The following is a 27,434-nucleotide window of genomic DNA, read 5'->3' on the forward strand; positions in this document are numbered from 1 at the left end:
AACTCAGATGTCTGTGGAACAAGCCCGTGTATACAGACAGAGAATTCATACTTAGTTACATTTAACAATGATATAACAAGTGGTATAAATGATCCGAGCTGGAATCTAGAAGACAGTTCTCACTTTTAGAGAGGTGATGTTGTGGCACAGCTTTCCAAAAAAATAATGGGGACCTGCAATCAAATCCGTTTTTTATGAGGAACTTAAAGTCATTAAAGGAATTGCATGAAATACTGCTTGAAATAGAATGAGGACCCACAACGCTTGTTTCAGCCTTGTATTCTTATTTCACATGTACATCAGTAGTGCTTGAATGAACACTATGTTATTAATGGAAATTAATTCATTTGTACCTGCTAAAGAAAACAGCTCCTAGGGGGCACAGGAAACTTCCAGCCTTTTGTAATTGTGATCAGGGATACTTGGATCATTAATCAGGTTTTAAGTTATGAAGAACTTACTCTCCTGCAAAGGTGTGTTACGCAAATGGGGAGTTCTGTCAAGTTGCATTCACCTCAGTGTAGACATCGAATTGCATCACATGAATACTTCGGCCCCACCTCAGATGATTCATTCTTCTTTTATGTAAAAAGTTCAGCTGACCTTTCTTTTCCCCTCTCGTCCATCTTACCTTGACAAAATCAAAAACTGACAAAACACATTTCAAATTAATGTTTCAATTTTGCAACCCATCTATAACATTTTCAGTGGTAAATCAGTATCTCCTCCCTTTTATGCTTTCCCCAGGTGAACTATTTAAATAAATATAATACTGTAAACTAACTTTGTCACCCAAAAGTTTTGCTACCCAGGACACCTGGTGCCTGGGACCTTACCCCTTTTTTAGTAATATGACTCCTGTGTTGCTTAGGTGTTTGGATGAATGCAAAAGGACAGTCCTCTTGGCCTTAATCCCTGATCTCCTTTCCCCTGCTTTTTACAGGTCGTCCAAGCACACCCAGCAGTCTGACTGTGCTTGAACAGATGAAGAAACTCCAAGAAATGGTGAGCCAGAAAACCAAGCTGGAGATCGGGGATATTGTCAGGGTCAGAGGTCACATCCGAACCTACAGGCAACAAAGAGAAATTCAGGCTTCATGTTTTTGTGAGTGTTTTGGATCTGTGACATATGTAACTTAATTGTCTGAATTTGTGAGAAGATCTAACCTGTATGTAATTCATTCAATATTATCCACTTTATTTTCATTTTTCTAAAGAGATTTTCATCAGTATGTCTTTATTTCAGTTTTAGCAGTGTAAGGTTAGAAGACACACTACTTAATGTGTGGGATTAGATTGCCTGGAAATGAGGCATTCCTGGAAAATCTATAAAAGATGACTAGCATGCATACAAGAATGCTATGCAGATAATGTGGTTGGGTATCTGTGAGAGTGACTTGCTCTTCAGTTTTCTTTGTGTTGAACAGCCAAAGCCCATGGGAAGGGAGTTGGTGACCTTTTTATGTCACACTTCATCAAGAGCGTTAGCTGCTTTGGAGAAACAGTTGCTGTTTGTCACAGCCTGTATAATCCATTCCATGGGCAGACAGCAGCATATGGGCACATTATAGCACTGAAGTCCGGGTTCTCCTAAACTCTCTGGCTCTGCAGAATGGCTGAGAAGTGTTCTTCAGCTTGAGTCACTTGGGCACAGATCTGCAGGTGGTGCCCCTGTATCTGACAGCTCTTTGGGTAGCAGGGTTCTGCAGTCAGCTGAGCTTCCCGAGGAGCTTCCAGTTACACAACTTATTCTCTCCTCCATGCCTGTGCTATTGTGTAAGAGTTGGTTTTCCCCAGTGAAATCTTTCAGAGACAATACTGAAATGATTCCTCTGGTGGGGGGAAGCCTGTCTTTTAAAAATCCTGTGTAGCTCAGATAAAAAGTCTGTAGATTTTTCAGCTCTAGCTAAAATCTGAGAGGGGATTCAACCCTTCTTTCCAGGCAGAAGATTTATGAATATATAACCCATTCAAGGGATGGTAATAATAACATTGTTTCATGAAAGGAGAGCCATGCAATTCAAATAGCCTCTAAATTGCTTTCACTTTGGCCCAAATAAAGCTCCTTCCTATGTGTTAACTTCATCTAATGGATGAAGACTGCTGAAAGGTAAAATAGACATCATAAATTCTGATTAAATAAGTTGTCAGACAAAAGCATAATCTGCAGTGCACCACAACAGGTCATTTACATCCTTGTAAACTGTAACAGCAGGAGTGGCCTTTGTGGTTTTGTTTTTATAAACAACAGTGAACAAAATTTGCCAATTCAATACTGGCACGTGAAGCTCTGTCGTGCTGCCTCAGGTATGCTTGCTTAAAAGACTGGTATGGCAATTCTGGCCAAGTACGTCTGTTCTTTTTGCTGCTCCAGATAAAGTGGATGATCCTCTGTGTGATGTTCAGATTTCAAGAATGCTGGAGCTCCCCTGTCTCTATAGAGAAGTTTACGATAAGCCTTTCCAAGGCCCCGAGGAGGGACAGAGGTAAATGCAGTATCCAGACTGGTCTTGGGGCAAAGTGTGGGATTTTATTATTGTTTATTTGTTATTGTAATAACTGTGGAGAAAGATAGAACAGGGTCCCGCTGTGATTTAGACTCTGCACAAGCATACAGTAGCAGCCTGCTTTTCTCCCAAGTAATTGATGATCCATACAGATGAGATAGCTGTCCATAACCTGAGAAAAGAAATCTAATGCTGAATCAAAGGGAATATTAGGAAGGTAGTAAAATACTGTGTACAGACCTCTTGCATCTAGTAAAGAAAGCTGGGGTTTGGAGCAAGATTTGGGGGTGAGGTCAACAGATTAGGTGGAGAAGTGTCCTTGCCTGATTTTGTTTTATGTGTAAGGATAAGGAGCTATTCCACTGAAATGTTCTCAACTTCTGCTGCCCATGCCATCGTCAAATCACAAATACATAACCTCAATAAACTGAATCAAACACCCATTCCTGTATTCAGTTTAAGGGTGGCTGATGCTTATTGGCAGAGCTGATGCATGTAGTGTGGCTTCAGAGATGGGAGATCTTAAAATCACAATACTGTTACAGCAAATGATTAAAGAAGAACAGTTGGATGTTTATTGCATATAAAAATGGTCCATTTTTATTAAGGGTTTGAATTCAGATTCTTTAAGGACAGTAAAATACCTTTTGACCTTGGAAAACCAGTCTAACTTTAAGTAATTGTTCTAAAAAATGTTAGTAGTATATTTCTTGCCTTTTGACATGTTCTATGTATCCTTGTAGTGGCCTGGAGGGTCAGAATTTCTCAATCAGTATGCTGCATGAGAAAGTGAAAGGCTTTCTATTAGAAAACAAAATTCAGACCTTTTACCAACAGGAGTTGGAAACAATTGATACTCTGGTGTCACTGGCTGGTGTGCATCTACCCAGGCCCAGCTGCCAGGAGGTGAGTGAATGTAACTGTTTCAAGTTTTAGTGGGAGGAAAAAATACTGTGTACTTTCTTTAAGCATAAACAACCAGATAAGAGACAGGGCCTTCAGAGGATTTGAAAACCACAAGTGCTTTAGCTTTATGCATGAATTATTTATAAAGCTTGAGGAAGCCTTGTCACTTGAGACATATAAAACTGGACTGAAGAAAGCCATATGAAAAAATTCTGTTGTTAAGGGTAATCTTGTATTAGGGCTGAGTAACCTTTACAGTCTGCAACAGGCACTAACTTATCTAGATCTGTAAACAGTGGCAGTATCAGAAAAGGAGATCCCTTTAAGGTGCTTGAGCTGTTTGGGACAGATGTTTGAGATCCTGGATTTGATCAGAAGAAGGGAATACGAAGTCTTTGTCTTGTTTCTCATTCAAAGCCCAACATATTAATAGAGATGTAGCTTTCAGAAGGAGATAATTAATGAGTGGATGAACCGTGCTCCCTGCTACATGTTTCTCTTATTGGAAATCCCTAGCTGTGAAAGGCCATGATTGAAAGGAGCAGAAGGTGGGATTTAATTGAAATCAGTTTACATGCAGGTGCATGTAACCAAACTGTTAAGAAACTTTCCAGTGAGATAGTATGCTCTTGATCAACTGCAGAATGGGAAATAAAACAAAAAATATTTTGTAAAATGGCTTTGTGTTACTCTGTTATTTGGATCAATTACAAACCAGATTCTCAAGTGGTGTTAAGTGGTAAATTTCTGCAAAAGTAACAGAGTTATGGCTTTGCCATGTTACCAATGGCAACTGAAACTTAAACTAGAGCATTGTGACTCACTTGTTTACATTTTGGTTTTCTGTAGAGAAGTAAATCCATGGCAGTCATTTTCACTGCCTGATTCTGATATGCACTGTAAAGCTAAGTGCTATGTTATGTTAACATCTGGTGTTTGTTTAATTCTTAAAAAAAACCAAACAACAAAACAAACAACATAAGAACCAGTCCCTTGTAGATAAGGTCAAATAATAATGAAAAGTAGCTCTGTTCTTGTTGGCCTTGTTGAACTGCTTGAGATAGCTGCTTCTTGATAGCCATTTCTTTTATTTTTATTAAAGGCATTTTTTTTGTTTGCTTTAAAGCAAGCATGGGTATAAACAATAACAAGAGCTACTCTAATTTTTGACAGAAAAGTTTGATACTAGAATGTTCAACATGGGACAGGGTAAACTAGCTGGAAAAAATATTAAAAGTTCCCAAACACTTTACATTAAAGGAAGTAGTGGTCATTCTGACTAATACTGGAAACTTACATCTTTGAAGTCTCAGCATTTATAGAAAGATCAAGATGGATAACTTGCAAAGCCATTTAAAGTAGGAACTGGTGCAGAACAAATATAGAAAGGCACAAAAAAAACCCCAACCAAAGAAGCCAAACCAACAAAAACAATGTAGCATCAGTGTTGTTAGCAGTCACGAGGTGCTATCATAATAATTAATAGTTGCTCCTGACCCTGATGCAAGGGTGTGAGTGTATGTCCCAGGAATTTGGGCACACAGATGCTTATTTAGAAATTGCAGTTCTCCCTACTGCCCTTTGGTATTAATTCATTGCAAAGAGGCTTATATATCTTTGCATAAGAAAGAACCTGCAGTTGTCAAGTGACCTGAATGCCTTAAAAGGAGCGCCTAGTAATGCTCTGGAAATGCATTTCATTGTTCCTCTGCTGTGTCTCTTGAAGGTGTCACTTCTCATAATTGGCAAAGGGTCAAGTACCCAGTTTGATCCATAAAAATAAGTGTAATAGATCTGATTTCTGTCCCTTTCTTTTCCCCTCTGTAGTCTTCTGTTTTGCATCACCCTCAAACCAAAAGGATAAAGGGTGCTGCTAATGTGGAACGATGTTATTCCATGCCTATTTGGCAAGGCAGGAGCTAGATGAGTGGACCAAACCAATTAGGCCACACCACAATATACACACTTGTTCACTTCTTGCACTTTTCCTGGATATGAAAGGATGAGTTATTTGGATGTATACCTCTATTTTTTTTTACCCTGATTCCAGTGTTCTAGAGCACAGGTGCTGTTAAACTCTTTTCTTGCCTCTCTCTTCCTTTCCCTGTGATCCTAGGAGATGTGGTGCACTCCCTTCATCCCTTTCTCAACTTGTAAAGTACTTGCACAGTGTTCATCATAGTGGGAGGGTATCTCCCCATGGAATATTTTCTCCAGGGAGGTGGTGAGCTGTTATGGAGGCACTGGCAGTGGAGCGGAGCAGGGGGTGAAGATGGAAGGAGGTAGCTGTGATAGCTTGAGGTAGGCAGCATCTCTCTCTTCCTTTTCAGCATTACTGTACCTGAGCCCTGTCCACATCCCATACATGTCCTACAATACCTAGTGTCAGTCCTAGTGACTCACCAGCAGTGCAGTCTTCTGCAGTCTTCTCCAGAATAAATTTCTCTTTAGCAGATGCTCATGGCACAACTTAGATCATGTCCGCTGCTCGGACATATACTAGGGAACATTTAATTTTATAGTCTACAGAGGATGGGTAAGAGAATTGGAAGGCTTGGTGTTTTTAAAAATAATTTAACAAATCTGTTAGGATTTTTAAAAGCAGTGGAGCTTTATTTCACATAACCAGTGACCCCTCTATCCCTAAGCTGTAGCCTTTCCTTTATCCCTTAAAACAAATGACTTTTGAGACTGGAGGGGTGGGTACCACCAGGTAAGTCTTCCTTAGACTACAAGCAAAAAACAGAAAAAGTAATCTTGTGCTTAGAGACCCTAAAGAGTGTACTTGCTGGACTTAGGCAATTATGTTTGGCAAATGGACAAGCCTTTGGTTCCTTTTTTTTGAAGAAAACTACATGTGAACTTGATCCATCCAGTTTCTCAGCTAGATTAAATAAGACTTGTAACCAGACAGTCTTGATTAATCATTTTTATGCACTTCTTCCATGCATAAGCTATAGCGTGTGCTATTTTAGTATTACCATTCCAGTTTGTGTATGTCAGTATCTTGGACACATAACTTAGGTTGTGCTTTCTAGGCTCTGCTGTTTGTACTTCTCTTGATTTGAATATTATCTCAAGGTCAGCAATGACGAGTACTTAAAGCAGGAAGTTTTACAGTATTGTTCATACTTACTGTATATACCCTGTACATTGTACTGTAGGTATAACATAGTGCATTATACATTCTTAATGCTATGCGCTTGTCTTCGTGCCTCTTGAGGAAGCTTCACTGCTACTTTAAATATGTATATTGCAAAGCTTATTATAGGACTTCAGGACTGACATGTCCAGAATCACTGTTACTAAAATTGTTACCTGTCTAAGCCAAGGATTAAACATTGCATGAGAAATTGCAAAGGGCAATTCTATGAGTAGAATCACGTGTGTGGTTATACCAGGAAACTTTAACACCATCAGGGTGTGTTGTGATTCATAATGAGCCAAGGTTACATACTTTCAGTGTTTTCAACAGGCTGACTAATTCCTGTACCACTTCATTCTTTTACCTATTATTGATTGTACAGAGAGTTTGTCTTGTTTTAAAGATCTGAGAATAAGTGGTTGCACAGCACCAGCCCACTAAGCTGTGTGAGACCCATCAGATGGAAATATATTTATTAAAACACCAACTTAATCTGGAGACATGGATTCTTCTGTCGGCTTTGCTACAGAATCCTTGGCTGGTCTTGAGAGGGAGGGGAGTGATGGTAAAATTGTTATTTAATAGCTGCTTCTCTCTTGGGGTGGGGGGTGGGGGGGACGACACACATGTTTTGCAAAAGTGATGAATAATTCTTGGATGCTCCTGTGTTTGGATGTACAGCTTCACTTATTTGAAAAGGACCTGATTTGGGAGAGGGGGGGAGCCCCTGTTGTCGGCACTTCAGGGAACCTGAAATTGTGCACCCTGAAACTAAGGCATGCCGAAGGAGGGCACTTTGCAAAACGAGGTGTGAACATTGGGAGAGGTAAATTCAAAAATCCAGATTCAAGTCTTGCTGATTCTTTGGATCAGCAGTTAAACTACTTAATATCTATGTTTCTCAGATGAAAAGCTTTGTAAAAGTAAAGTGATGGCTAATAAGCTGTGACTCAGAAGGAACTACGTTAACAGCTACAATACGTCTTTATAACTGTTGAAATGCAAGCATTTTTCAATCTCCTCCTGAAATAAAAGCAGGGATGTGAAATCACATAGGATTTCATAGTCCTAGATTTCTTCTCTCTGTGTATAGCCCCATGTTCAGTCTCCTGTAGATTTCTGCTCAGTAGACTAAATCACAAGCTTAGGTATACATTGGCTCTGAGGGGGGATCCAAGTCCAGAAGAAATGAGGGCCTGGTTTGGCATTGTCCTGGCTTCGGCTGGGATAGAGTTAATTTTCTTCCTAGTAGCTGGTATAGTGCTGTGGTTTGGATTTAGTATGAGAATAATATAGATAACGCACTGATGTTTTAGTTGTTGCTGAGGAGTGCTTGCTCTAGGCAAGGACTTTTTTCAGCTTCCCATGCTCTGCCCGGTGCACAAGAAGCTGGGAGGGGGCACAGCCAGGACAGCTGATCCAGATTGGCCAAAGGGCTATGCCATACGGTATGATGCCATGCTCAGTATATAAACTGGGTGGTGAGCGGTTGCATCACTTGTTTTTCCTGGGTTTTGTTTCTCTCTCTCTCTCTCATTGTTTTTGTTTTCATTACATCATTGTTGTTGTTGTTATTATTATTATTATATTTCAATTATTAAACTGTTCGTATCTCAACCCACAAGTTTTCTTACTTTTGCTCTTCAGATTCTCTCCCCCATCCCACTGGGGGGGAAGGGTGAGCGAGCGGCTGTGTGGTGCTTGGTTGCTGACTGGGGCTAAACCTCGACAGGCATAAAAGAAAGTGATAAGGTATTGGGAAGAAGTACTATTGACTTATAAATTTGCAGGATGAGATGCTGGAGATATTTTGGGTGCACCAAAAGAACAGATTAAGCAATTTTAAGCTGTGTTCATAAAGAAATTCCTCAATTTTTCCTTTACTTAGAGGTATGGAGAGGAGGAAGCATGTTCTAGAGCACACTAAGAAAAAAATCCAAAGTTTTCCTGTCATTTCAGGATAATATTAAAGCCCCTGAAGAGGGCAGGAGTGCACATTTGTTCTTCAGGAGCGGTCCTTCTGCCATGGAGCCCTTTCCCTTGGGCTCTGCAGCATGTATGAGAGGGTGCTGATATGTAGCAGCTGCTTACGTATTTTCTCGCTCCCAAGCCTGCCTCTCTGCCTTCACTCTGTCAATGCCTTGACTTGCATTCTTAGTGATTCTGTTTCAGTATCCATCCAGGCTGAGCTGTGTGTCAGTTCACACAGTCTGTTTTTAATTATCTCCCTTTTCTGACGGTATCTCAATGTTAAGCCAAACTGAATAATTATCATGCTTCTTTGGAGATATTTTTATCTTTTTTTCTCCCCAAATGTTTGCTTTCACATTAAAAATTGATCAGAGTCTTGAGGTGGTTGCTTTGCTAGCAGTTTCTTAGATTCTTGAGGATTTATTACTGCATTTGAGTGAGAGGCAAAATCTTTTCATTTTACATATGGCTATGAGACTGTGCTCTTCCATGAGAAAATATTCACTCTTCATTTAACCCTTCCTTCTACATTTTACATTTGTTTCTTCAGTTCATCAGAAGAGGCACTATGAAGAGAAATATGGTAGTGGTATTAACTCTGTGACTGGAATGGTGTCCAGATTTATGGTCAGGTTTGTAATTAGAAGCAGTGTCTATGTTATCCAAACTGATATAGCTGTGGTGGACAGGGAGACAGACAAACATTTGGGCACTGGAGTCCTTCAGGCTGGACCAGAAGGAGAAAACTGAACTGAGAATAATAGCCATTGTTCTATGTTAATTATCTTGAACTATTAGGCGATTATTTTTGACTATCGATTTGAGAGGAAAAAGATAGTGAGCTGTTGTGGGACAGAGACGGAGAGGAATGTGATTATGGCCTGTTGAAATATTGAGGATTAGCTGGAGGAAGGGGATGGAGAAACTTGTGATGCATGCTAACGCTAATATCCCTATTGGATCTCTGAACTATTCCCAGTTAGGCACATCAGCTTCCAGGCTTAGAAGCCTTGGAGTTTCACTTGAGACTTGCAAATAGATTGAATGGATGTTTTGTGAAAAGATATTCTTCCATTGCTAATGCGGTGTCTGTTTCACATATTCGTGCGAATTCATTCTGGTGTATGGTGGTTGTCTCTTTCACTCCCAAGGCTTCTGCGAGTGGATCTGGTGAGTGAAGTAGGATATGTGAAGTCTGATACTATTGTTCAGAACAGAGTGGGAGCATTTATGGTGATAGTTGAAGAAATGGCTTGGCAAATCTTGCTTTGGTTGCTCTGGTGTGGTTCTAGTTATCACACGTTGGTTTGTGGGAAGCAGTTTAGCTCTGTTCTCAAAGAAAACCACAGTGTGCTCCGAACAGATGAGGAAACAACAATTGGAGAATTGAAACTGTTTGTGTAGATAAATGGGAAGCTGAAGGACATAGTAGGACAGATAGAGATGGAGAAGAGTAAGTCATGGTCTTGCTCTTATCTACCCATACTTTCTCCTCTCCACAACTGATTCTTTATTTCTTTCCACTTCCCTAGCTGTCATTCCACTGTCTTAGCTTTGCTCTACTTCCAAACAAACCCTGCTTTTCCCTGATTTTTTTTTTTTTCTCCCTTTCCTTCCTTCCTACCCTTATATGTGTCCCAAACACAGAACCCGTTGTTCTAAATCACCCCCTCAGTTATGGACTTCTAGGCACATTGTTCTCCTTTCACAAGAGACTCGTTTCCCACCTGCTCTCAAAACGGAATCCTTTGTTCCCTTATCTCATATACCTGTCTTAATTTCTTGCATGCTCTTTATCCTTTCCTTTCATTAGGCTGTGAAGAAACTCTTGAGAGCATGACCAGAATGTGTGTAAAAATTTGGAAACGGAGGGGACAAGAAACAAATACTGTTCTTGGCAGTTTCCTTCTTTTCCTTGGACACTTCCTCAGTTTCAAATGAGGAGCTGGGAATCCAATCCCCAGCAATTGGATTCCTCCTGAGTATCACCTTACAAAGCACTGATCTCCCTGTCTTCCTACCCTTATTACGAGGAAAACTCTGAATATGAGCAAAGCTTGATTAGCTAAACAGTCAAATGCTCTGTGAGCGTCACAAGCCTATTCCAAAAGAGAGTTCTCAGTACATAACCAAATAGCTGCTAAATACAAAGAAGGCAGTTAGGAGATTGTGGTTCCTTAAGAATAACACAAGCTTCTGGTGTGTGTGTGTTTGTTTTTTTAAAGCTCAGGGATGTTGGTTAGTTCATACATAACAGATCTGATTTGTGAATTACTAAATGAAGAAAAATGTGTAACAAAATTACCTGGAGTCCTCTTGCTCTTGAAAGCATCTGGAGCTTTTGCTGGTAACTTTAGTTGAGCTGAGATTTCTCACCATATGCTTCATTCCTTTCTTCCCATCCAGGTGAAGTCAAAAAGTGACTCCAGTTCCAAAAGGATTCACAGTGTTTTTAAGGAAGCAATAAGGATGCTACAAGAAAAAGGGGTGGTTTTCCAGAAACCTGGTAGCTCCAAGGACTTATACTATGTAAGGAACTGAGCTGTGGTTGCAAACAAGTTCTAGGGTATGACTCTCATAGTCAGTAGAAACAGTAGAAATGTTTCAGAAACAGAAGCTGGACATCCAAGTGCTGTCTGTTTACTCAAAAGTCTTATCTGCAGCTTACTTCACTGTTGCATTTACCTCTGTATCACCCACTGCATTGTTCTTTTTGTAACTCAGCACCAGACTTAAGCGCTGCTGCTGTTCCAAGCACAGTCTGTGTTCACTGGATTGCCAAACTGTGCATTGATGCAGCTCAGCACACTGAAGCCTGGGACCTGGGACAGTTCTCTTTATCGAAATGGGTTGAAACTTGGTGTTCTGCTGAGTCGATCACTCTCCTTTGGGTTGAATTCTGGTATATCATGTTCTTCACCTAACTCATGGATGCTGCTAATGGTACTAAAAATAATAACTAAAGATTTAATGTTCATTACTGTAGTTATGACAGTGTTAGTTTAGAATACATCATGGCCTTGGATTGCTTGCCAACAGCCAAGCAATGAAATAGACTGTTATCTACTGTGAAATAAACTGCTATAAATTGCCAGTTTCTTCTGTTTTCTCCAGGTGACTGACCATGATAAGGAGCTGCTTAAAGCGACCCTTGATGTGATTAAAGAAGACTGTCGAAAACCCAGACGTAAGTAGCAGTGTGATCGGGGCTCTGATGAGCTGGTGCTGATATATTGATGACAATATCTCTTCCTGCTGCTGTATTAAATATGCTTCTTGTCCTTACCCTTGAACTTGGAGCTAAATTGCTGGTGTAGCTAATCAGTATAGCTAAAAGCGGGAGTGCAAGAGCAGCTTCCTGTGAGCACGGGGCGAGAAGGAGCAGGTGTGCCCAGCAGGAAGCAAACCTCTCAGATCTGAAACAAGCAGCCATTAACTTAGATCTATATCTTTTGAGAATACTTAGATTTTGGGAGGAACCAAATATAATGAAGTTAGGTCACCACCTAGCAGCTGTTGCTTTGCATTCTGGATAAGTAGCAAATCTTGCTAGTTCAGTTTCGATGGGGGAGTTGACACAAAAGTGACCATACAGAAAAGTGAAATCCCCGCCTCCATTAAGTCAACAATAAAACTCACTTAAGTCAGCAGGATATTCTCTGTAGATTTTAAGCTCAGGTAGAGCTCAGGTGGTTGTTCTTTGCAGGTAGGGATTTCAGTCTAACAAAATCCACTTCTTTTCAGCTAATGTACCTCGTGTGGTTTCTGAGTTATCCCTGTCCCTCAAGTCTATTGTGTCTCATTGCCATAGTGATAGCTTGCGCTTGACTTGAATGTCTGCTAATTACACAGGTACATTGCTACAGAGTTTCTTTCAATTCATCGGGCAGAATGTGTCAGCAGGGATCACTTGCTGCTGGAGTGCAGCTATTTGTGGGGTAGAATACACTTTAGTACAGAACAAATGACTGACTAGAACATAAGGCATATGATCTTAAATTGCTCATATCTTTATACTATCATAACTATAATAGTGCTTGTAGGACCTGGTATATGATGGTTATCCTGCCGTGAAAAAAGGCTAAGTGAAGTATTATTTTTGAGTTTTCAACTGGCTACCTTAAGCAGTGGTACAATTGTAGACAAGGTTTGTAGGTGGAGGTAAAAGTTCTGTATCTTTGGGGGATGGAGGCAGTAGATGTTACTGGGCATGCAGGTGAAGATGGGCTTATTTACCTGAGGCTGTTTCAGTGCAACAGCTTACCATATCACATTGTTTTATTGTCTTTTATCCAATTAACAAATACAAACATTTTCTCTCTAAGAGTCAAATGATTCCTCTGCCCACTTTATACATCAGCTAGTTCTCCTGGGAACTTTTTTATTTTATTTTATTTTATTTAATAATTGTGCCACTATAAAGGCCAGAACCTGTATGCAGTTGACACAGGGCACTGAGTGACTGCCTGGTGTTTAACTCCCCTCTTGTGCATTATCACACTGGTAGAGTACTCTCAGTGCTCCATGAGAGGTTGGGAATTTCTTTCTCCAGGAGAGGCTGAGAAGTTCTTTCTCCCAGTCAGGAGGAGTCAACAGCAGAGAGAAACTTGCAGATCAGTCCCAGAAAAGACTTTGAAATGTCCTGAGTCCTCAAAGCCATGTTTTCCATACTGAGCAGGTTAAAAATAGCAACTGCTTTACAGAGCCTCTTGTTCTCCTTGAAATTTTCCACCTACTTAGTTTCCTATTGTAAAAAGGACAATTTCCAAGTCAGTGTCTCTTTGCTAGTTTTCAGAAGGACCATTTCAATGTCCTGATCACTGGTAATAGAAGATTCTGAGAAGAAAAGCCAAGAAGCTTAAATCAAAACCAAGAGGGTACTGCAGATATTTTATTGTCACTGAATGATGCAAGAGCACAGAGCTCAAGGTAACTGTCGGACCCCCTCTGCTGGTGGGATGGCAGTTTTAGCCACTCGCTTGGCCTTGACTAGTGAGCAGGCTTGTATAAGAAAATAGGAACGTGGTAATACCTCAAGGGCTTTTGCTTGTTTGTTGCAAGAAATTCCTATCTATGTTCCTTCAAGAGTAATATTAATCTTCCATGGCAGGAAGACTGATTTATGATAAACCAAACTCTTTTCTCCAATGAGTTACTTCTCTGCCAGTTTTCAAGGCAATGCCTCCCTCCATTGCTTTAGTTGTGACACATTCTCAGGCCCAACCCAGCTGCCTGTGGAACTATTGTACAAATAAAAAAATCCTCAGCATGCCTAGTCAGACCTCCACAAACTCTGATCTGTAATATGCCTACATGACAATCCTAGTCCTTGGCTCCAGTTGTAATTCCAAACAGCCTGATCTTAAATGCCCTCATGTGAGGCCACTGTGGGTCTATCTAGAAGCTTAAGATAGCCAGAAAAGGATGATGGTACGTTTTGACTCCAGACTGAACAGCAAAATGGTAGACTTAGTCCAGATTTCTTTCTTTTTTTTTTTTTTTTTTTTTTTTTGACAAATTTGCTCTGGTTCTAGGGTTAGATGAGGCTAGTAGTAGAGAGGGAAAAAACGGAACCACTTGAAGTTAAATTTGATATGTCAGAATGGACCCTGTGTGAGATGTCCACAGTGGGCAAATGGTGGTTGTTCTATAACTCTGTCCTCTCTGATACTGGTAGACAAGACAGTTGATCACAGCCTGGCTTACCTCAGCTGGTGTACAAAAGCTAGAACCCAGTATGTCAATGAAAGAGGGACAGCATCACTCCACTGCAAGGAGTGTATTCCCTCAAAGTTGGGCTGTAGACTTGGGTTACTTAATGATTGTACACACCTGCCAAATGCCATTTTCTACCAGCATCTAGGAGTAAAGTATGTATTGTACTGTTGGGTAACACTTGAGTCACTAATCTAATGCATCAAGACTTAAGCTAAGTTACTGTAGATCAGGGATGGGCACTTTGACCTTCTTATGACAAACCTATGACTAATGCAAAATGCAGCTACCCACTTTGTTTGCAACAGCAGTCACTATGACCAGGTAGAGGCATTGTTCTGTTTTCTGTACTTACCTGTCCTAGGGTGGTGGATGCATTTTTGGCTACCAGCCACAAAGGTTGTTTATCACGCCGGATCACTGACTTCTACAGAAATATCTTTGCCTGATTCACAGCCTAATAGGAATTAGGCTGAACTGTGTATTTACCAGTACTCAGCATTGCCTCCTATCTACCAGTAAGTTTCCTCAGCAGCTTCTAAGGCAGTTCTGGGGCTCAGCTGATTCTAGAGATGGGCAAAAATAAAAACAAAGGCAGCAACAACAAAATACAGGGACCTTCTTGGCCAATGGCAATTTCTCGGTACCCTTACCAAACTTTCCTTACATCATGTGAGCTGAGGGCTGAGGAGGAGGACAGTCGTTTGTGCTGTGTCTCATTTATGCTAGTTTTCCATTGCTTTCCATTGTTAGCCACAGAGGAGAAGGAAATCTGTTGTGGAGTTCAGCGCTTGGGAGACTGGGAGCCTGCAGCACTGATAATTAGTGGGTTTGCAGAGTCTGTCGGGAGGAAATGTTGACTGGGACAGCTGAGCTTCAAATGACGCCTCCACCAGGCACACAGTAGCTGCGTGCAACACTGCAGCCACTAAGGACCTTTGCCTCTGTCTTGTCCTCTAGGAAAGGAGATTATTTTTACATTTCTGTTCTCTTGTACGTTTTCAGGATTCATTCCTCTTAAAAGGAGATAAAATTTGATACTGAAGTTCTGTGTCTTTCTACTCCCGTAATTGTCTGAATTGTCTGAAGTGAGGGGATGGGATTGCATTGCTAGGTGAATGAAAGTTGCACTGTAGCAGTTTTTCCACAAGATGCCAGCATTGGGCAAGCAGTTACAGGTCCTGGCCACGGACCTTCCTTCTGTTCTAGACGTTTTTGAACTTGGATATGAGCAAAAGGATTTTCATTTGGTTTCTTCTGCAATTGCAGAAACTGGATGGCTTGCATAGGTGGACAGTGGAGGTACTCTTAAGTTATTAACCTCATCATCAGGTTGTACTGAATGAGCCCTGTATATTAGAGTTTGCAAGACTGATTACTTTTCACCCTCATTACTAGTGTTACAGCCCTAACACTTCCCAGAAAAGTCAGTGGAAACAGTTGATAATTGGAGAACTTGTAGGCACAGACTGGATCTCTTCCCTCTGAATACATGCATCTCTGCTTTAGACCTAGTGCATTCTTCCTCTCCGACAGCTGTGGTTTTTTCATGACTAATCTGGTTTATAATAGTTAAAAAGAGGCAGTTAGCCTGAAGTCTTTCCTCCATGCCTGGCTGCATTTTCCTTTTTTTCTGCAGATGCTGAAAAAGGCTGCCATTTCCTTCATGTCCTGAGCTGTGTTCGGCAGAGCTACAACCCCTCTCTGGCTGAAGCAGTGATGCACCGTGTCTTGGAACTGCTGGAGAGTAACAGTGATGTTGTCAGCACTATGGAAGGATATTATACAACATTTTAAAGAGAGAAGATAAGATACAATCATTCCGGTCCATTCAGGATAAAGGAGAGAAGAAGGAGAGGTTAAGTGACTCTGAAAAGCTGCTATTACCTGGTATGATCTAGATGGGGAAGAAAAGAGCATTCTGATTCTCCAAATGCTGTTTTTGTCCAGCTCCAGAGAAGTTGTCCAAATACTTGTTTTAATATTCTTGCTGACTTCCTCGCTATTCCTAGTGAAAGTTGTATCAAACTGATTCTGGACATCCTAAGACAGCAGAGGACCTGGAAAAGAAGCTGGAATCTTTCCCTGCAGTAAGATATGACGTTGCTGTCCTCACATTTACATCCAGTGAGCCCTAAAGAAAAGTCACTGCTAAAGAGCACTGTTTACAGCAGTGGTCATGTCAGGACTCGTTTTTCTGGCTTAAAGACTGATGTTGTGATCTTTCCACATGGTAATAGCTGTGGATCTTTGTTTTTATGTATACTTTATAATAGCTAGAGAAAGGACATGCAAGCAAACAATCAAAAGATTTGCCTGTCCTTCCTGGCAGTGTTGGTGTACCCATGTCTGTAAATATGTATTCCTGAATGTGCACAGCTTTCCCACTACTAAAGCAGTCCTCGCTTTTCTCTGAAAAGTAATATTCAGGAATGGGGTCCTGCATCCCTTCCCCATCCTGCAACCTTGCCCGCTGCTTGTCAAGCATGTCTGGATTCCCCTGGCTACCGTGTGCACTACTGATGCATGTTGTTGTGGATGCTGTTGAGACCAGAATTCTCAAAATCAGCCACTGTTTTGCTGTTTATTTTTAAATTGTTTCCTACATCATAAATGGTAATCATACATCAGATGCTTTGGGAAAAAAAAAATCTGAAAGCTGGCGGCACCCACTGTAATCTCCATGCTCCCTGTTGCCTTTTGTGTCTTCTATTCCTTGTCACCTTTGAGGAAAAATACTATCTATATCTGTGCTTGCGGAGGAACACAAGACATTGATGAAATAACATTGGCCTAAAGAAGGTGACCGTGCAAGACGTTTTATCTGGAATAATCAGAACTCTGTTACGTGCCACAGTTCAAAGCCTGGAGCTGTTCAGTATTTATCCTTAGAGAGGGCTTGCTGCTGCAGGGGCTTGTCTGTTTAATTAATCTGTTTAATTAATGGTATGGAGGTGAGACCTTTAACTTGAAAAGAGTAGAAAGGATTGAATGCATCCTTCCTTTTTTCCTCTGCACCTTCTCTGTAACAGTTGAAATAGCAGACTCCCGGGAGGCAGATGTAGTGGTAAAGCCCTATAAGGATTGACATAGCAGGGAAAAATAAACCATATGCATGAGGAAAGCCAGTGAGTAGCCCCACATGTGGCAGGTCTCTGGTTTGTTGTTATATTATATGCCTCATTCCAAGCCCTGGCTGCAGTGAGATATAGGCTAAGAGAAAGGCATGACAAAATATTTGGCATTTGCATTCAGAGGCCTGTGGAAAACTCTGGCCTTAAAGAGATGGTGTGTTTGTCCGTAGTGGAAAACTATGTATGAATCATTCTTTTGCTGTAAATTCCCTATGTGCTGCAGGGCTCAATAGTTGGTTTCCCTGCAGGCTGCCCTACTCCTAGCATTGCTGCTCTGTTTTGAGCCGGGTACCTTCTAGTCAGATCTTAATATGGGCCTGAACAGGTGCTGAAAGGATGTACCTGTGCAGAGGGAAATAAAAGAGAAAAAGATTAAGAAAGAATTGTAGAAGTCATCTTTCCCACCCCCCCTCCCATGGATGTCTCTGGAAAGCAGGGAAAGAAGTCCAGATTCTGAGTGAAGTGGTACTGAGGGGAATTGCAACTTTAATTTATGCCTACAAAAAGGTCTGGTTGGCCACAGAGGAGATTTGCTTCTCAGATTCCTGCTCTGATTGCTGATCAGTTCAAAGTGATGCTTAAAAACAAAGGCTGTCTATGGAAGAAGTAGTTTGGAATACCGATTCCTAAATTCAGACTCACTTCAGGAGTTAACCATATGTTACTGCTTGATTCCAGAGAAGTCGCCTACTTGGCAGGAATTTGAGAATATTTTAAGGAAAGTATGTGGTGTCTTGATCCATATGGAAGAGCATGACATCTAATTTAAGACACTGACTTGGCCATCTTCTTGAAAAGTTCTATATTAGCAGAATCTGATTTTTCTGGGAAAGGGTTAAAAGAACACTGCTAGCTCAGTGGGAAAGGTGATCTCTCTCAGGTTAGAAGAGAGACAGACTCTGGTTCTCCTGAGGGTGTCAGCCAAGTGTGTGGGCTGGATGAGTTTTGGGAGGAGCGCTGCGCAGCTGAATCTTGGAGGAAAGATAGTCTGGAGATCGTATTGCTCTTTAGGGTCTCTTTCAAACAAATTCATACCAAAATAGGATTACGTCTTTGTCCTTTGCAGCTTGGATAGTCATACACACAGCTTCTAATGTGTTCTGTTGCCGGCAACTTTGATGCTGCGCTTCCTGTGTTTTAGATGCATTTGTGTGTAAAGTCTGCCTAAAACCCCTGGCCACCGATTTTCTATGCATTGGAGGTTGATGCAAACGCAGAGTGTCTTCCCTCTCTGTTCTGCCCCGGTTGCAATTTAAAAGCACTGATCAACTGCGGAGCGTCAGAGATGAGGTGGGAAGAATTCATCTCAGGAAGGATGGATAAGTGACTCTGGAAAGAACCTGGCCTTGGAAGTTTTAAAGCTGGTCCTTGGTGGCAATGCTGGACTCTTGTGATTGAGGGTATGGTCTATTGGAGATTGCTCCCCAAGAACAGAAAAAAGGCATTTTTCTTACTTGAGTTAACTCAGGGAAATATGAATGAACGCAAGGGAGCCTAGAGTTTTTACAAGAGTGAAAGGTTAAAGTAAAACTAATGGAGGCGCCTAGATTTTTAAGTTACACAGATTCTGATTCTGAATAACTGTACAGAATAGTTGTGCCTTAAGCTTGCATGCTTTATTTTTTCCATAGTAGCCACCCAACACAGACTAATGCTTACTCTGATTGAGTGCGTTCCCTCTCTTGTACCTACAGGGAATATCATATGCGTACGCCTGGACGGAAGTACCCCAACTAGCTGTGGGAGCACAGAGCTTACTGTAGGTCGATTTACCCATTTACTCAGTATCTCTACAGTATGCTTCTGTGACAGCAGTCTAGACATACCCATATTGGTATAAGTCACCTTTATGTAAGTCTAACTACACACACTAGGGCTTTTACTGCTAATAAACTGTCTCTCTGTTTAAAGATCATATCCTTAACCAAGAGAGTCATATCATGCACACTATTAAAATTCTTAGATTTAGACCACACCTACAAAATATTGTGCGGAACATTCAGTGAAAGCATGCTTTCTTGTTTTGTTTAATTTGAAAACTCATTAGGCAACACAATTATTACTGGTTTATTAAGGGACTTTGAAGGTGGCACTTTAATGTAAAACTGACAAGTGAGAATTCATGTTGTAGGACTGCTTCATGGCCAGTTCCAGTTTCCATAGAAACAGTTATGGCAGTAAAAGGCAGGTAAGTAAAATGGAGTTTTTAAAAGCAGTCAGCATTTTTATGTTACCTTAAAAAGGTATGTTTCCATAGAAATGCAGTGCCTGAGAAGAAAAATTACCAAAGAATCTTAATATTCTATTCTAGCAAAATGTAAGGTGATTGCTTTTCTGGTGAGGAAACGAAGGAACAACTCTACCTTCAGTCCCTGCCACCTGCTTAAGTGAGAGAAGGGATGAGGTTCCTTCATGCCTCAGTTTCCCTCTTTTGTAAACTGGGGATAATACAGCTCCCTGTGTAGGGCCTCAATTTTTCTTCATGTTAGTCATTAAAAGCTCTTGAGAACTATTGGTGGGAGCTGTTAGAGAAGAACTCTGTGGGAGTGGACGAATGGATAAATGCTGGAGCGGCACTTAGTTCTAGTCCATGACCCATTCTTGCTAATAGCTTTATCTTTCTCTGCCTCTCTTTCCATGCGTATTGCTTTGCCTGTCTTGTCTTATACCTTTCCAGGTCCTATGAGGCAGTGATGGTCTCCCTGTTTTTATTTGTACCAAATATTTTTCCTGGAATCCTGTTCCCTCTTATGACTTCTTAAATGACTTCTTAAAAATAGAAATCCAGATAAATGAGTTCTGAGTGTTCTTGTTCTCAAATCTTTGGATCATAAATTTGTACCCATGAGGGTAAGTATTTTCAACAAGCTACCTGGGAAATGAAGCTTTTCTTTCAAAGCAATAAATGAAAATTTAAAGATTGGCTACATGACTGAAAGCTGTTACTTTTGTGGATCTGTCCATACTTGTGTATTCCAGTGATGAACACCATAAATAGACGGAGTTGCTAGTTCATTATTCAGAATGAGAATTCATCAATGAGTAGCCAGTGAGGCATGGAGCCACATGAAGAATTATGAGACAAAGTACTGAAAATCTCCCTGTCAAAGAAATGCAGTTTGGTTTAGTTTGGGCGTAAGCCAATCCTGTGGGGAAAAGATGTGCCTAGCAAAGATTTGTATCTTTATACTTGCCTCTGAAAGGGAAGGGAGCAAGTTCAGATCCCATGGGCAACCTGAACTCTGAAACGTCCTGTCAGTGCGGCGCTACGTTCTTTACTGCCGTCTTTCAGCACAGTCTCCAGCCCTCCTGCCCCAACCCTACAGGCTAGCGAGCAAACAAAAGGTCAGCCGCAGAGATAAAAGAATAGTTATAATAATTGGTTACCATCCTCCAGGAGCCCCAGCATTACAGAAACATTTTTGTGGATGTTTGTTGGCAGCACGGAAATGCTGAGTTGGGGATCTTGGGTTTTGTTCCCAGCAATATGCCCTGTCAGGCACAGAGGCTTTCCCCCTCATTTCTTTCATCTATTTCTGCTCTCCACTCTCTCCTCTAACTGTCATTTCTCAGGCTCTTCATTTCATTCATAGTCTCATGGTTCAACTCTGCACCACAGATCCTGGTCAAACCTCCTTCCTCTCTACTGTGTTCCCTTTTTCTGTCCTAACTCAAATATCATTGTCAGCACCTGGCAATTGAACATTTCGGTGTAATCCCCTTGCCTAACTGACCTGGCACCGTTCACAGCCCGTTCTGATTCCAGCAGGCTGTGCTTCGCTCCTTCTCCAGGCACCAAAAGAGGCAGATAGCATCCACTTCACTCTTGAGCTTTCTTCCCCATGTAGTTTGCAGCAGGAAAGAGCTGCCATTTCAGGAAAACACCGCTTTTTCCACCCCACCCTCCCAAAGACCCAGTAGCACCCTCAGAGATTCTAGTGGTGGTTTTCTTGCAGGTATCCAAGTGCAAAATAAATATAATTCAAAAATAAAACATTTGTGTCTTGCCCGAACCTGAGCAAGCACAAGTCACGCCCCTGGCAGAAGCTACCTGCCTCTCCCTGCCACTTTCACGTCCTTGCAGATTTTATTGCAGACATGAGCTGTAAAGTTGATGTGGGCTTTTAGTTCGTCTGTCTACTAGTTAGCGTGTCTCCTTTTAGCCTGTTATTTCTGAGAAAGTGTGATGATACTCTGATGCAATTATACTGTGTGCCTGGACATTTGTCTATTTCTGTCCCACCGCTCCCAGTGACTCTGTAATCTGTTGGCTAGTCAAGAGGGTGAAGGACCCTGAGCTGTTATGGTCTTGCACGTTTTTAGAAAATGGATGCACTGATAGAAGAGGGAAGCCCGAATTAGTGCCTCCATTAAGGGGAAGGAAGAAACTCGGTCATACAACATTAGAGAAACCACACATGAGAGAGTCCCAAGGAACCCATTTTTGTCACTTCAGCTGCCACAAGAAGCACTTATTCTGCAGTGCACTTTTAAGAAATGACTGGACTGTTTTTCCTGAAGTTTGCTCGTAGAGATCACCCCAAGGCAGACATTTGTGATGGGAAACTGCAAATCGAACCGTTCAAATCTGGTAAAGTTACAGCATCTACATCAGAGTACAAAGTTGAGTAACTGATTTTTAGGGATGCCACCAGCCCATTCCCACTAATATCTTTTAAATGTGCGATGGGGGCTATACTACTAATCTAGTCACAGTAATTTACAAGTTGAAACCAGCCCAGATTAACAAGATTGCCTGGGCATAACATAACCAGGGATTTGCTAGTGAAAGAAATAACCTAAAGGAACAATTTTCAGCAAGTGTTGAACCACTGAAGAGCGCGGTGCCAATTAACCTGGCACAACATGTCTTACGGCTCTTGTTTTAGCTTGCTTTTTGTTATTGATTGGAAGAATGAACGTTCCTTCCCTACCATCCCGAGCTGGAGCTCTCTGCCACCTTACCCTGCGATGCCATTCACGCTGAGAGCATAGGAGTTGTCCTTGCGTGCGTGTAAAACTCTTCTTTGCCATAATGTTCACAAAAAAACCCAGAGCTGTAACACGCCAGCTGGTATTCTGAAACAGCTGCCTCCACTGCTGACTAATATTCTCTCATTGTTTTCTTCCCTCACCTTGTCTTTTTTTCCCCGAATAAAATCTCTTGAACTTAATTCCTGGTTCAGAGGGGTTATAGTCTCCCTCCGTCCTTCTGTGAGCACAGCGATCCAGGACAAACATAACAGGAGCAAACTGATACAGAGAGGAGTTTTTGTTGGAACTCTGAAGGTAGGGAAAGAGGAGAAATACAGAGGAAGCTGAGGGAGGAGGATTTAGCACAAAGATGTTTGAAATTAGTCCCACTGAAAAAGGCTAAAGAAATAATTGACTAATGATGATTTAGACATCTGTTTCAGAGCAGGCAGCAGGTGTTGCATGTAATGAATGCAAGGACTTGTACTATTTTATTTTCTGCAATTAGAAAGCAGGGGAGGAAATGAGGGCAGGAAAAAATGGAGTAAGGGAACATTTATCGTAAACAGCTGGACAAATTTATATAGAGCCCAGTAATATTTATATGCTCTTCCTCTGCCTTCCTTATACTATCCTTTAACAGTTCCTCTGTTCTGCAGTGCATTTTGCCCTTTCTAAAAGACCAGTGCTTTGGATGATCAAAGTTAGATGCTAAAGTAAGAGCTGGCCACCAAAATGCCTTGGAGGATCAAAGTGTTGAGGACAAGGTAATTGTCACTTACCCAGATGCTGTTATTGATGGAAACGGTCCGGAAGGAGAAGCTGCCCCTGTCTCAGAGGTGGGTTCTGGGGGCCTCAGCCATTAGCCCAGTGGCTGAGAACAACTCCTGTTAGTGAAATGGTCCTTAGGGTTGCATCCCTGGTGCTGCATGGCCATAGCTTAACACATGCCTGGATCCAAATAAATGCCTGGAATTATGTGGATGGTGTGTCCACTGCTCCAAGCTGAAAAACACACCTACAGCGGGCCCTGCTAGAGAAACCATAGCTCCATTTTCCATGAGACGTTTTCTGGTTTGGAATCATCTCATTCCTGTTTCCAAGCAATAAACATCCTACAGGGCATTTTTTTTTCCAAGCGTCTCCACTACTACCCTAAAAAGTCTAACCTGGGAATCACTAGGGAGAAAAAATACTGTTTGTGTCTACCCATGGGACGATGTTGCTGCTGCTGAGGAGCTCCAAAAGTGCTGCTCCTAAAGAAGTCTCTCTGCTGGGAAAAGCACTTTGCTTTTGCATGAAGGTAACTTAAAAAAAAAAAAAAATCAATGCACTGTAATGCTGAGTGGTTGAGGTTGCATGTTACAGATTTTTCCTTACAGGGTCAAGCTTGTGCTTTTGTCATCTATGGTCTAACTGCGGTTCCATGACTAACTTTTCATAAGGCTTTATTGATACATTTTTATAATTCACAGTCCATCAGTCAAATGTTTTCTGGTTTGGATATTGGCAGATAAAGTCTTCTACTTTCTATAGGGGATGTGCAGCCAAATAAAATTACTGTTTGGTTTCAGAAGGGGTTGAAAGAGTGAAAATAATGAACAAGGAAATTCAAGTTTTAAAAGGGCTTGGTGGAAATAACGGTTGGACGGTTTAATGGTTGGACTCGATGATCTTAAGGGTTTTTTCCAACCTTAACGATTCTATGATTCTATGAAATTTTAAATCTGTTAATACAGAGGACTTAGTGTCCATGTATATACTTAGAGGTAGCATGGGAAGAAAATGCAAAGAAAGACTACCTCTTCCTAGATTGACTTTATTTGTAACAAGCCTGCATTTTCAATCATGGATTGCCAAGTTTTTTGCAGAGGATGAGGCAGAAGCCAGTCTCAAACTGTGCTATTTTGAGAGCAGCGAGAGCAACTGAAGTCAGGGATAGCATCCCGGAAGAAACCTGGGGAATCCCAATCCAGTCCTGTGATGGGTTTGATAAACTTCAGCTGTCTCAAACATAAGCCTGACATGTATGTAATACATAAAGAAAAGTGTGGTTTGGGCTTGCTTTATTTTATTTTTTTAACCATGTCAACAGATCTCTACAAAGCCTTTGTAACAATGGAAAAGTACAAGGTGTACGTCAATGAAAAACAGCCTGCAATTTGCTGCTACTCCCCTAAACAGAGCGTGCAGTGCACATACTGTGGTTGGAAATCATAGAATCATAGAATGCTTTGGGATGGAAGGGACCTTTAAAGGCCATCTAGTCCCTCCCCCCTGCAATGGGCAGGGACATCTACAACCAGATCAGGTTGCTCAGAGCCCCATCCAGCCTGGCCTTGAATGTTTCCAAGGATGGGGCATCTACCACCGCTCTGGACAACCCGGTCCAGTGTTTCACTACCCTCATTGTAAAAAATTTCTTCCTTATATCTAGTCTGAATCTACCCTCTTTTAGTTTAAAACCATTACCCCTTGTCCTATTGCTGTTGGCCCTACTAAAAAGTCTGTCCCAACAGAAATCCTTCATCCACAACTCGGGTAAGAGAGGACTGAAAAATAACATTAGTCATTAAAAGGTTAAATTGTAGGATAGCTGCTTCAAGAAAAGGATAATCTATAATTTAAGTCAAGAGGGTGAAGCAGCTCTTTCATAATGTAAGTAAAAGCTGTTATGCCGTTGGGAAAGCATGTACGCTGCTAGCAGGGGGAATGATGATTTTGTTTTTTCCGTTATGGATCGCACAGAGGGGCTGATAGAGCAGCCCTCTCTGGTGAGGAGGCTGGGAGGGGAAGGGGCACGCTGCCGTGCTGGGGGGCTGCTCTGCCAGGACTGCAGCTGGTTGCTTCGGCTCCCTTCTACCACATTAGCTGGGCCTATTTATCTCCAGAGTGAATTTCATTTGAAGAGCAGTAACCTCCCAAGAAGACGAAATGCAATTGGCTTTTAAAAAATAGGGAAAAAAGATTGCCTCTTGCTTTGTGTTTCAGAGTTTGAGATTTGAATGCCAGGCACAGGCTCTACTATTCTTGTCACTCCTATCAAAAGACGTGTATGTTGAAACCCTGAAGTGGAAGGACTGCATGGAAAACAGCCCTTTTAAGAAGCTGAGGTTTTATAAGTACAGAAGCTGAGATGGGAGTGTAACAAAGGCTTTGTGTTGTGCTATTGCACATCAGAGCCAAAAAAACCCTAAGGGGCACGTCTCTAGTACCATGTCTAGCAGATTATGCATGCAACTCTAGTTGCCAGTAATGAGTTGTGTGGCTAATCTGTCATGCACAGCACTGAAACGCTCCCCTTCCCCCAAGGGGCTGAGCTCACCGGGCGCTTGGCCTCCCCCCAGGGTGCTGAGTGCCCTTAGAGCCTCTCCTAGCTGGTGGGGCAGGAATACGCTGTGTTCCACCTGGCTGCCCAGCCCTGGCAGACAGAGCAAAAAGAAGAAAGAAAAGCCATCTCTAACAGCAACTCGAGCCACTACAGACAGGGTCTTTAGGCCATAATATGGTTAATATTCAGGGGGGGTTATTTATCTACAGTGATATGCCATGAATTAATAACAGGCATCAAAAATGTCCCTAATGGAGCGCAGAAAAGTCTGTCCCTTGTTTTATTTTCTCACTGATTTCATGATCCAAGTGTTTTCAATTTACAACTCAAATGCTTATTTACAAAAAATTTGCCAGCATGACAAAGTCCTCTTGAAATATGAAAACTCAAGTCATGCTCCAGCTCTGAGACCGTCACGCACACATTCTGTCACGCATCAGCTTTTGCTGTAATCGGAGCAGAGCCTAGGTTGCCGGGCTAGCTGTATGAGATCTGTGAGGCTAATGTGATTACCTCTTTGGTCAAAAAAAGAAAAAAAAAGTTCTTTGCCGAAATACCCACCTAGCAAATGAGTAGAAAAAAGCTTTTAAAATAGCTGGTTTATCTCAGTCTTCAGAAGTCTGAATTTCCCAGCGTGTTCCTCAGGTGAATTTTACTGGAAGCATGAGTCCATAAAGGTGAATTATTAAATCAGCTGATAATATTGGTATTAATATATGTATTAAAATTGTTAATAATAGCAGTGATAGCCCATGTAATGATAGGAGTTCAGTAATGGAGACTTTAAGAGAGAAATATAAGCAGTAGGAGATTTAGGATTAAACCCCCTAGAGTTAGTGATTTTCCTACGAATTTGCAGTGCCTCGGCCTGTGTGTTCATGGTCCTAGTCAGGCACCGGCTCTTCTGCACGTGGGGTCGCTCCTCCAACCGGCCTGCCGTGCTCTTCGCTGCCTACTCAGTCTTTCTTTCGTTCAGCCCCAGTAGCCAGAGCCTGGCTCTCCAGCACAAGGCTGGGAAGCGCCGGCAGCTTCATTTTCCCAGCTGCTGCCTAAGAGAGGAGCAGATTTTCCCAAGCCTGCAGCATAATAAGGGGTTTCAGTTATTTTCTGCCAGTCTTGCAATAGTCTGGGATCGGACTCCCACTAGACTGGGTGTTGTACATATTTTAAAAGAACAATCCATGCCCCTAGCAACATGCATTTTTCCTATGTAGATGGAGGGATGCAGCAAACAAACGAGGAGAGCAGAAGGTGGCGGTGAACACAAAACCGGCGGACGTCGGAGGAGGAGGGGAGGCGGATCTGTACAAGGGCTGGGCTGGAAGGTTGTTGGAAGGGAGCGGTGGAGAATCAAGTTGCCTTGACTTGCAGAAAGGTGAACGGTGGACCAGATGCCATGAAAGTATGGGGTAGACACCACGGGAGCACAAACCCCAAAGCACCAGTCTCGGGTTGGACTGAAAATAGCGGCTCCTTCCTTGCGAGAGCAGATGAGAATACCCGTAAAAAGATGCCAGGCAGCAAGAATGTCGGGAAGGATGGGGCAGAGTGTTTGGAGAATGATGTGTTTTGCCTCTTTCTCTCACAATGACATGTTTTGAAAGCTGATTTAAAACAAACCCTGAGTGTTTTTAACAATGGGGAAGACCTTTTTTTTTTTTTTTTTTTTTTTACGGGGTGATAGGAGAAGGGGATGGAATGTGTGATATATATTGATAGTGGCTCGCAGGAGAGAGGCATCCAAGACCCAA

At 41.8% G+C, this 27,434-nt stretch overlaps 1 protein-coding gene across 2 annotated transcripts in view; it reads left to right on the forward strand.

The window, feature by feature from the left end:
• Positions 1–19,147, forward strand: part of STN1 (STN1 subunit of CST complex) — a 45,290-nt gene extending 26,143 nt beyond the window's left edge. The window contains exons 6-11 of one of the 2 annotated variants that reach the window (XM_082308391.1): positions 944–1,105; positions 2,375–2,486; positions 3,251–3,413; positions 10,936–11,058; positions 11,644–11,716; positions 15,884–19,147. In XM_082308391.1, the coding sequence (XP_082164517.1) occupies positions 944–1,105; positions 2,375–2,486; positions 3,251–3,413; positions 10,936–11,058; positions 11,644–11,716; positions 15,884–16,041 (791 nt within the window). In that variant the 3' untranslated portion in view covers positions 16,042–19,147. The remainder of the gene's footprint in view (positions 1–943; positions 1,106–2,374; positions 2,487–3,250; positions 3,414–10,935; positions 11,059–11,643; positions 11,717–15,883) is intronic. The other variant, XM_082308392.1, reaches the window with a different exon arrangement.
• The last annotated feature ends 8,287 nt before the right edge of the window (positions 19,148–27,434 follow it).

This window comes from Platalea leucorodia (assembly GCF_965183815.1).
Source record: "Platalea leucorodia genome assembly, chromosome: 4".
Classification (NCBI taxonomy): Eukaryota; Metazoa; Chordata; class Aves; order Pelecaniformes; family Threskiornithidae; genus Platalea; species Platalea leucorodia.